Source organism: Lactuca serriola, chromosome 1 (genome assembly GCF_051521515.1).
Source record: "Lactuca serriola cultivar US96UC23 chromosome 1, Lser_US96UC23_V15, whole genome shotgun sequence".
NCBI lineage: Eukaryota > Viridiplantae > Streptophyta > Magnoliopsida > Asterales > Asteraceae > Lactuca > Lactuca serriola.
The window spans coordinates 136,165,947-136,177,465 of record NC_136408.1 but is presented as its reverse complement, the minus strand read 5'-3'; the positions used below and the strand labels follow the sequence as shown (position 1 = coordinate 136,177,465).

The following is an 11,519-nucleotide window of genomic DNA, read 5'->3' as shown; positions in this document are numbered from 1 at the left end:
TTATTATTATTATTATTATTATTATTAGTATTATTATTATTATTATTATTATTATTATTATTACTAATAATTATTACTATTATTATTATTATTATTATTATTACTATTATTATTATTACTATTATTATTATTAATAATTATTACTATTATTATTATTATTATTATTATTATTATTATTATTATTATTATTATTATTATTACTATTATGTCTCGTGATGTGAAGAAAAAGGGGTGACCTAAAAGTGTTGCTTTTAAAATAGAAAAACAAATGATAAGAGAATTCTCATCTTTCAAAATCGGAGTCTTAATATATTAAGGTGTAGCACGCTAATTTTACATAGTACCCAAACAAATTATAGAATCCAATCAAGGATTTGAGGTTTTGAGTCCATACTCCATAGACACGATGGACATTGTTGATAAGGCAATGATTGAGAGTTGAGACAAAATTTTCAATTCCAATTATGATAAGGAAATAGCACACAATTCGAGAAGTGTTTAATTTTGATAACTATGCTTAAAAGAATCATGTGGAAATAACATACAATTCCAAATGTGTTTAATTTTGCAGTAGAGGCTGGTATATATTATCTTAATTCTTCTGGGAAACTAGGATATAGCTCATTGACTTGCACACAATTGACCTTGAAGATTCCCCCATTTGCCGAATGCATCTATTTTCTATTATTGCCAGCCATGTAGCCTCTCTTTCTCAATCCTTTCCATGTGAAGGATGAGACCTTGAAGATTCCCCCTCACCCTACAGATAAAGGAAAAGTAAGAAAATTGTAAAAGTTTATGTTACATTTTTCTTGATTCAACAGAATTAATGATTCCTAGTGACACATCTCTTCCAAACTCTTGAAGCAATTTAAGCATTCTCAACATGTTGCTTGCTTCTATCCTAAGAATGAATCTATCATTAAGATTCCCTAAAATCAAGCAATATGCTTGATCAATTTCATATTGTTTTCCATAGTGTAATAGTTTGTTATTAACATAGAATCTACCCAAAAACATCTACCGAAGATGATTAATCTATGAATTGGTCCTAATTCCATATTACACTGTGACAGGGAGTGGTGAGAATTCAATCCTAGATTTTGACCCTTAGTGTTTAGACATGGTATGAATAGATATTTGTAGTATTCAATGATTCCAAATTTTAATATTTCCACTTTAATGCATTCAATGAAAGGTTATAACTCCTCTTATTTTGTTACACCCTAAATCAATTGAGAACTTTGATTCCTAATATTCGGTTGTGTATGCCTCTTGTTCACACAAAGAGAGAAAAGGTTTGGGTGTCAAAAAGTATACCTTATGTGCACGACCACTTATGTCAGGCTTCCTTTGCGATAAAGCTCTGAACCAACATCCTTCCTTTTGAACTGAAATCAGATAAAAAGTGATACGTTAATCATTATTCACAAAAAAAACACTTGGACAAAGTAGTTATATGTATTGGGTCCAGGTATATTTATGTGATCCAGCATATCAGAAAAGCCTTGATCAATTGAGTGTGCTGATAAGCCCCACACACAGTAAAGAGAATAAGCAGGAAATTCACAACCGGAAACAAGTAACTGATAATTAATGATTTATTAGGGTTTTCCCATTCTTTCAAGAGGAAGGCCTCTCAAACAGTTTTTGCAACTAGAATTTTCTTAGCTGACAATCTTCTAGAAAATGAAAAGTTTAAATACTCCTCAGGGTGGGGTAAAATGGATGCCACCACACCATATCAATTCACTTGATTATGACAGAATGGAAACTTCAGCTGTGTGCAAAAAAGAAACAGAGCATGAGTGAAACAGGGGAGGATAGAAATCTGGGAAAATTACTTGTTCTTCAAGTTTTTATTACTGAAAAGACTGAAAAAAACTTAATTAAAAAGGTCACACAACCATACCCTATTTATACTAAACTAATTGGAATCCTAAACTAACTCAAAACTTTAAATTAGGAAAGTTTTCCCAAAGTACCCCTGGGACCAAAACTGTCCCCGTTTCTGAATCAATGTTTGGGTCTATTCATTTTATAAATGAAAAGTACAACTTTTATTTTTTACATTTTATAAAAAAAAAAAAAAAAAAAAAAAAAACTTATCTTATAGGTCAATAAATATCAATAATATATATATGATCAAGTTGTTTAAAAGATTTAAGTTATGAACCATCTGTTAAAATAAATGGGTCATTATACATAAGACATGACAATAAAAATATATTTAACAAAAATCACATCTACCTTGAATGTCGGGGCCGTCTGGAACGAATTTACGATGATAGGGAGACAATACAATGGCATGTGTAAAAAACTGCATATTGTTTAGGATGTATTGTCCTGTAGTTGTCTGAAAAGGAGAGAGATCTCCACCAATTATGTGATTCCATGACTTGTAATAACCCAACACATCTTCTTCTTCATCCTTCTTCTCTCCATCATCCTCATACACAAGACTCACACCACATTCCTTTAAAATTCCATGATACGGCAGTGTAACAGTAATAGTAACATGGTCACCAACCTCCATCTCATTCATCCCAAACATCCAATGACTTAACACCACCCTACACTTTTTATCTACAAAGTATCTGTCCCAGAGAGGTTCGTATATCCACATGCGGTTCTTTGTTATATTACTAACTGTGATCATCGGTGTAACGGGGAAATGATGAAGTAGAATTGAAGGCCTCTCATACAAAACTCTCCTTGTCTGCAGAAAGCAGAAGTTGAGTCCTGTAAGGAGGTTGTTTGGAGATGATGATGGGATCGTAAATGATATCGATGGCCCTGGGCTTCTATGCATAAACCAACTCGGCATCTCCTCTGTGTCATATGTTGTGCTGAATATTCCAAATTCATATAACATCTGCCAAATACAAACATCTTAATTAAATGATTATATTATAGTATTTTATGTAGTCAAATAAAGAAAGACAGTTAACCAGACAAAACCTGCATTCGAGATTCCCTAGGATTATTTCCCCCATTCCTTTTGTTATGGAGTAAATTAATCCAGCCCAAGCTACGTAATACCTTTTCCTCAACACCCACCATTGGTTGGATTTTCACCATGCCTTCAATTTCATACGACCTATGGGTGTAACTTCTTGGAAAATAAAATAACATGAGGGGAGACATTTTGGGATCAAATACAACTTTTTCTAAAGACTCGAGATCAGAATAGAGCAAGATTTTTAGTGTGTGTGGAGGATGTTCGACTGACTTCAATTTATTACAGTATACCATACTAAGTATCTCAACCCTATGAAGGGTTCTCACACAATTGGGCATGGAATGGATAGGATTTCCATCTAAATATAATTCCTTTAACAAGGACAGACTACTGAAATCCATAGGAAAGGATTCAGTGGACAAATTATTATTTGCAAGCGACAGCCTTACTAAAGATCTCAACAAAGAACTTGAAAAAAACTTCAAACGGCTTGGCATAGCACCCACAAAGGTGGAGGAAGAGGTTCTTGTGCTTATGCTAATGTTTTTGTTAGCATTGCACATGTCCAGTGAATCCATATCTAAATTTGTATCCTCAGTTTGAGATTCACCCAGATTACAACCATCTAGCAACATTGTTTTAACCTTCTTTAGCATGCCTATGATTCTTGGAAGGTTTTTAAGCTGCTTGCAGTAGCTTAGATCGATGAGGGCAAGTTCAACACACTGCTCAATTGATTCACTAACCTCAAGCAAACCAGTGCAATTTCTGACTATTAACCTCTCCAAAGCTGGGAATTGGTCAAAGTCACCAAGACTACAAAGTTGTTTACAGAAACTTAAATTAAGAACCTTCAATGATCCAAGCAACCTTTTGTTTTTTAAGCATAATCCATCCAACTATAAAAACTAAAAGAAGTTAGAATGGTGGTGAAATTCAACTAAGCATGAAAAATAATAAATGAAGATAAGTTACCTTTTTCCTCTTCTCAAGTCGTTGTGGATTACTATAACAACCGATAAATGATTCAATATTGCTATATGACATGTCAAGAGCAACAAGATTCTCCATAGGTAATTCTGAAGGTATAGACTTTAAATGGAATCCATGCATACACAAACTTCTTAGTTCCGGTGGAAAGTTCTCATAAGACCCATTCATGTGAACATAATTGAGTTGTAGTAGCATCAAATTATCCATCTTACTTAATGCATCTGTTTTTAGCTTATATGATGCACCCAACATCTCTTTCTCAAGCATGCGCATGTCAAGGGCAAGGCCAACAAGATTTCCCTTACCCTAAGAAGAAACATAATGTAAATAAAAAGTTAAGACCATACACAATGTTTTTAACATGCACACTTTTAAAACCACATATGACCTCTTACCTTTTTTTGTTTTAATACTCTGAATGACTCCTCATGACACCATAATAGACTTCTCTTCCATGGCTTGTCATGTGATTCTTGACGTACTTCGAATCTTCCCATCTCTTGAACCAACTGATGCATCTTCAATTCGTTTTTCCATCCAATCGAAAGAAGGAATCGGTCGAGGAGATTCGGGATTCCAGATCTTATGTTTATATTGCATGCCTTTAATATTGTTTCAGCAACATCTCTATCTATTCCAACAAAAAAACAAGCAATATACTTAAACAAGTCCTTATCATTTTTGGATGGCAAAGAGTTAAAGCTCATTCTCAAGACATTATTCACATGAGAATCTGTTTCTTTCTTTAGCCCTTCTATGCACCCTTCCCAATAAGTTACATCTCGATCATATAAAGATTTTCCCAATACTACAAGAGCCAATGGATGTCCTTGACAATACTTCACAAGCTTATATAACACCCCTTCATAACCTGTCTTGGGATAGTTGCATTTGAATGCATGGAGACACAAAAGTTTCCATGATTCGGTCTCATGTAAGCCTTGAAGCAAGAGCTCTGTATGCTTTGGTTTAATGTCTGTTTTGAATAGTGCACACCTCTCTATCAAATGTCTTTCCTTTGTGGTTATAATTATTTTGCTTCCGGGATGAAAACCTTTGCTTCCAAGTAACGCATCCAACTGATCAAGCGTGCTAATATCATCAAGAACAAGAAACACCCTTTTACGTGCTACTGCATTCTCTATCTTTGAGGTGTATACCAAAGCATCATGAACTTTAACGGAACTTGTTTTTGAAATGTCACTGCTTAGTTTTTCTTGTAAATCAAGCAACCCATTAAACTTTCCATCACATACCCTACTAACATCTTCAATACAGCTGCTTTTGTGGAATTCGTGAGCATATAGCCCATAGACATGTTTGGCTAAAGTTGTCTTCCCAATCCCTCCTATACCATAAATAGTGAGTATGTCTGCTGTATGTGAGGATCCATCTTTCAACCATGAAGTTATGAACTTAATGGAATAGTCCATCCCAATAACTTGTTGCCGAACACTCCTTAAGGGTACATGTAACCTACGTTGGATGTCCTTCACAATTTCTTCAATAAATTCCGTCTCTAGCCTGAAATCAGATTTTATATGAACCACAGAACTAACAAACTGGATTTGGAGATTTAATTTGTCCAAAGAACCAAAATCAAAATTATATCATAGCTATTAATTTTAATCAAGTCCTTCACATTAAAATGATATTGTGTTTACTCTTCTATGTTCTAACCATACAAGAATCCAATGTGTAAGGTCATAAATATTTATGTATAAAAAGTTAAAAGATGCCAATGTAATACCAGATTTCACTAATGGACAACCTAACTTAACTACATTTACACAAGACCATCATAACTATCATTGTGGTGTGTTTGAAAAAAAAGTGTCGGTTATAGGTAATTACTAATTGAAGGTAAGAGAAGTTATTTATCATACAAGACACTATGATTTGAAGGTGGTATGGTATAATTAATAGTAGATGCATAGAAAACCCTTTAAATCTTGTTTTTTAATAGAAAGCATACAAAATAATTGAAATAGTTTGTCTAAATGAAGTAACTTATAATGAAGCACAAAATGCATAATAAATGTGTGAAATTTATATCCTAATACATCAAATATATGTATACTAAATGATGTTAAAGAAACTTATTGACATGCATTGGGAGAACATGATACTATCATACATGTTTTAATCAAACAAAATTGAAGGATTATGGAAATATGGGTAAGAAAGTGGTTACCTTCCATTTACATCCTTTCCTTTTAAATTAGCAACTTCAATAAGCGCTTTATTCCATCGGTCCATCTTTTGAGCCCATTGACTTCTTTTATTTGCATTTGTCTCTTCCTCCATTGTCTTTTTATGCTTAGCCATTGCATCTCCAAAGCTACTTTGTTGCTTCCTAACATGTGTGGGCTCCACATGATAAAATATGGGGATAACAATATGGTTGGATGTCATACGCTGCTCAAGGATCAACACCAATTCATCCATACACCATGTTGAAGAAGCATAATTCTTGGACAAGATGATAATAGAAGCCCGAGATGCCTTAATCGCACTCTCCAATTCCGGTTTCAGATCTTCCCCGGTTTCAATCTCTTCATCATCCAAGAAGGTATTGATATTGGCATAAATGAGGGCCTTATGAAGGTGATCAGTGAAACTATGACGAGTGTCAACACCTCTAAAACTTAAAAATACATCATATCTATGATTATGAGCTGATGAGTTATGACCATGAGTTGATGAAGTAGGAACATGGGCTGATGAACTATAATCATCAGTTGATGAAGAACCTTCTGGAAGATCAGATAGAACCACCATAACAAATTACAGGTTGATGACCCTTCACGCTTCTCAGTAAGCTCTCAAACTCCTCCACAGATGTTATTAGTTATGAAAGTTGGTTTCACCGGCTTTCTTCACTTGTTCTTTAATGTCTCAGGACCCATAGAAAATGCCTCTGCATAATAGCAAATTATTGATTAATATGCAGCTTAAATTTCATCTGCTAACAGCAAAGTATTGATGTAAAATAATATTATATTGCCATGTGAGTTATTTAAATTGAAATTTTTTATCTCTTGGTCTCTCGTTTATGAAAAAGACGTAAATGCCCTCCTGATCCTCATAACTGAAATGCCCTTGAAAGTATATCTAGCTTGACAAATGCAGCCTAAAAGTTAGATCATGCAGCCCTCTGTGTAACTATATCATTTTGTTGGTTCTTTTAGTAGGTAAAACAAAGCCACTTTACCAAAAATAGAAAACAGATATACAGTCAAGACAAAGTGTCAAACAGAGACTCCTTTGTTTCATGAGAAGAGTGGCAATGGAGATAATCATGGTAAGTTTCCTCTCTCATGTAACTCATTTACATTATGGTTGAAAATTCCCTCATAATGTTTCTTTTCCAGTGAAGTTTAGCATCAACTATAAGGTTTTCATTTATACAATTTTTGGAACTTCATTTCTTTTTTCCATAGAGGACTGTTATGGAGGCTGTTCCAGCTATCCTAGGAGGCGAACTACATGAAGGGTTAGTTGTTTGAGGGCAAAAAGGTCAGAGACTACAACAGAACCCTACAACAAACAGGTATATCCTGGGATTCTGAACTCAAGACTTTGGGATTTACATTTCCTCCAAGCTATTCCATCTCCATTTCAAGATAAGAATGAAGAAATGATTGCCAGGTCAGCGGCTGTGGGATTTTCAAATTCTTCTCAGGGTTCTCCTCAAACAACTAGCTCAGACAACCATGTTGAGAAGAATCAAGATACTATACCCTTACAAATGGAGTCGCCAAAAGATGAAATGGCTGATTCCAAAGCTCTGATGCCATCCTTGGAAGTGAAAACTGAAGCATTATCACTTGACCACTAATTAACCAAGAAATTTGAAGTTTCAAAACGTAGAATTAGAAGACTGTTTTCTGTATGAGAAGTAGAACTTATGGAAGTGAAAACTGAAGCATAAACCTAATCCAACTTATTTTCAAACAGAGAGATCATTGCTTATTTGGTTCAGGATCTGATTCAAGTAGAATAACACCCGGATGTCTTACAATCTGGGTTTGACAGAACCCCAAGTTTTGTACAAAGGAAACATCAGCAGGCAATCTAGAATTATGACAATCGAATATTGAAGCTTGTTGGTTTTGAGTGTTTAGCTTACGATTAAGGAACAGATACCATCATTCAAAAAAGAATCAAATGTAAAAATGGTGTTTATCAATTCAAAATATAAAGTGATTAAGGAGGCAATTTTCAAGAATCCGAGAATTTCCCAGTCTGCGTGCTCAAAGTTTTGTTCGTCATTCTGGACTTCAAGTAAGAACGTGCTGGACTGTAACTGATGTATAAACTAAAAAAAATATATCTGAAATAAACAAAATTTTAATCACCTGTTTATGAAAATTCAAATGATCTGTGATTGATACGTGAAATTCTTACACAAGCAAAACTAACCTGTAAGGATGAGCAGAGTTTATAAAAACCTGAAGCGGCGATAAGCAGAGGAAAAATGAACAGAGACAACGACTAAGAAAGTTGAGCAGTAAGTCAGCAGGAGTCCACTATGAAAGGAAGGGAGAGGGCGAGAGACAATAATAAACAACGAAAATGTTGGGGTTTTCTTACGCGTTGGGATCGGAGGCTTTCAGGGTTCTTTCCAAAAAAGAAAAAAGAAACAAGGTTTTGCTTTTTTTGAATTTCCTTATTTATTTATTTATTTATTTTCTGGAATGGAAGACTAAATTACAAATTGGCCCTTGATGTTTAGTGAAAATTTCACTTTGAGGACAAGTTTAAAAAACGACACACAACCATCCATCCTTATGGTCTTAATTTCTTTCATTGGTTGTCACTTTTACCAAATCTGTTAAACTTTTCATTTAAGTTCAACTATAAAGAGACTTTTTTAACCTTCTTTTGTCATGTCTCAGTTGTTCCTCTGTTATATGTGAACCCCTATATGCACTACAAGAAAATTCCCTTTTAATGACCAATTATTAGTGACAACCTAAAATCCGGTCACTAATATCATCATTTAGTGACCATTTATTAAGTCGTCACTGAATTTTGGTAATGCTACAAGTTTAGTGACTGATTGTTTGATGGTCGTCACTCTCCGGTCACTAAGCGTAGAAAAAATATCATATTTTAATATCATAATTAGTTTAGTGACCAAAAATAATGGTCACTGCATTGAAGGCCTAATGACAAAAAAATGATCACTTCATTAGAGGCTTAGTGACAAAAAATAGTGGTCACTGAGTGCTCTTCTTTGTTCAAACCCACCTATACGTTCATGTGGGATGACTGTGACGAAACAATATAAACAATATGGTCATTGAAATACAAAATGAAAATAGGTTCAGTGACCACAAAAAATGGTCACTAGTTATGTATAATTTTATTCATAGCGCCTAACTCTAAAAAGGGATCAATGTATACTTACTTTTAACCGGAAAAAGATACGGTCAAAATAACCTTAAAAAATCACCAACATATAGTTACTTTTAACGGCAATACATGTCATCAAACCACAAGGGTAAAAATGTAACTTACCTTAAAATACAAGTGGCAATACAACATACAAGACACGCTCACACGCAGACCATTTTTCACGTATAAACGGATGCAAACCAATCTCTCCCATCGTTTCACCGTTGTTCTCATCCACCATCTGCAAGCCCTAAACCTTCCCCAATCTCCAGTTCGTCATCACCAAATCCAATTTCTACTACTTAGGGTTTTTGTATCTGCTGAGATTTTCAAGGATGTTCGGCGACCAACATTTGTCTATACCCAAGTCATCACGTTATCAACAAAGTCCGAGAAGAATTCATCAAAAATCGTCGTCCTGGCGAAAGCCTTACTTCTTACTTACGACAATGTTTGTCCCCACGCCCCCCTTCCTCCGACTGGCGTCGCCAGCTCCTTCCCTACATCCTCCAGTATCTCTTTCTCTCTCTATCTCAATCGTTTTCCCCTTGTGATTTCATCGATTGGATGAGATTTTGAAAGAAGGTTACATGGATAGTTGAATGTATGTTCTTATGATCAGCATCATAGGGACACAGTTCATCTTCTCCCCCGTTCAATAGAATGTGCACAACAGTTGTTCGATGAAATGCTTACATGAATTGGGAGTGCAGTTTGAGTATATCTATCTCCATCTGTTCATAATTGGTGAGCTCTCCCTCTCTCTCTCTCTCTCTCCAATTTGTTTTGATCAGTCCAGGTGTAACAAACTCATCCTAATTGTGCATTAGTGAAGTTTCTTACCATGTTATAGATATAATTCATTGGGTAAAGAAATTGCAGAATACTGACTCTTTGAAAAAAGATTAAATTTAAAAAGCTCGTGTTTGAATCTTTTTATGGGGTCTGGGAAGTCGTTCACTTTGTGCCAGCTGGAAGCTTGGTTAGCTGAGTATAAGGTTAGGAGAGGTGCCACGCGCACTGTTGAGGTGGAGGAAATTGATGATAATGATGACAATTGTGGGCTTTGTGGTGATGGTGGTGAGTTGATTTGCTGTGATAATTGCCCCTCAACTTCTCATCTAACATGCTTATGTGTACAGGTGTGTGTATGTGTCTTGCTTTCCCTTCATTTATATTTTTACTTTCATAATCCTTTTGTCTTTATTTCTTAATTTATTTGGCTATTTGTATCCCATTTTATGTGTCTTGTTTTTTCCAGGAGCTACCTGAAGGCAATGCTCTTGTTGGATTTGTGGGAATGTGGTCAATGATAACGAGCCTTCAAGTTTGGATGGCCTGAAATGTTTGCAATGCGAACATAAATGTAAATTTTAATATAAAATAATTTATTCTTTCTTGTCAATATCTAAAATTAAAACAAATTGGTTAAAAAATCGAACATTTTATTTACAGACCATGAGGAATGTCATGGAGAAACCGGAATAGAAAGAGACTTGACGTGGTTCTGTGGGGAAAGCTGAAAGGAGGTAAGAATCGAAATCGAATTGGAATTGGAATCTGTGAATTTATTTGACACTATTAATAACTTTTGATCTTGATTGTTTTATAGGTTTATTTCGGGCTTCATTCCCGGATTGGAATTATGAATTCCATTTCCGATGGTTTCTCGTGGACCATTCTGAAATGCATACATGGCGACCAAAAGATTCATTCCGGATTGGTTGCTTTGAAAGCTGAATGCAAGTTGAAACTGGCAGATGCACTTACAATTATGGAGGAGTGTTTTCTTCCCATGGTGGATCTAAGAACAGACATTGATATGATCCCACATGTTTTATACAATTGGGGGTGAACACTATTACCATTTCATGATTTTTTTTCACTAATTAACACAGCCTTTTGGAGATAATTATTTCGTTTGATTTTTTCTTCAGATCAGAATTTGCACGTCTGAACTATGAGGGGTTCTATACAGTGATCTTGGAGAAAAATGATGTAATACTTTGTGTAGCATCATTAAGGTATACAAATTGGTGATATTTTCTAGCATTGAATAGTAAATGGCCATTTTGCCCTTTGACCTTTTTAACCCTATGTTTGAAATTTGTGTTCATGATTCATGGGGTAAATGTTGCGGAGATGCCTTTAATTGCAACAT

The 11,519-nt window shown here is 34.8% G+C and overlaps 1 protein-coding gene and 1 long non-coding RNA gene across 2 annotated transcripts; one reads left to right on the top strand and one right to left on the bottom strand.

The window, feature by feature from the left end:
* Nucleotides 1–431: 431 nt before the first annotated feature.
* LOC145098935 (disease resistance protein ADR2-like) lies at nucleotides 432–8,573 on the bottom strand. Its single transcript, XM_079036526.1, has 8 exons — nucleotides 8,381–8,573; nucleotides 6,150–6,875; nucleotides 4,351–5,479; nucleotides 3,938–4,261; nucleotides 2,962–3,861; nucleotides 2,251–2,875; nucleotides 1,321–1,391; nucleotides 432–760 (listed from the first exon to the last, which is right to left on the bottom strand). The coding sequence occupies exons 2-8, from the start codon at nucleotides 6,734–6,736 to the stop codon at nucleotides 713–715; spliced, it is 3,684 nt and encodes a 1,227-aa protein (XP_078892652.1). The 5' UTR covers nucleotides 6,737–6,875; nucleotides 8,381–8,573; the 3' UTR covers nucleotides 432–712.
* A 1,076-nt stretch (nucleotides 8,574–9,649) lies between these two features.
* On the top strand, nucleotides 9,650–11,176 carry LOC145071104 (uncharacterized). Its single transcript, XR_013690238.1, has 5 exons — nucleotides 9,650–10,105; nucleotides 10,312–10,500; nucleotides 10,620–10,724; nucleotides 10,814–10,887; nucleotides 10,971–11,176. It is a non-coding gene; the product is annotated as an uncharacterized LOC145071104 (long non-coding RNA).
* The last annotated feature ends 343 nt before the right edge of the window (nucleotides 11,177–11,519 follow it).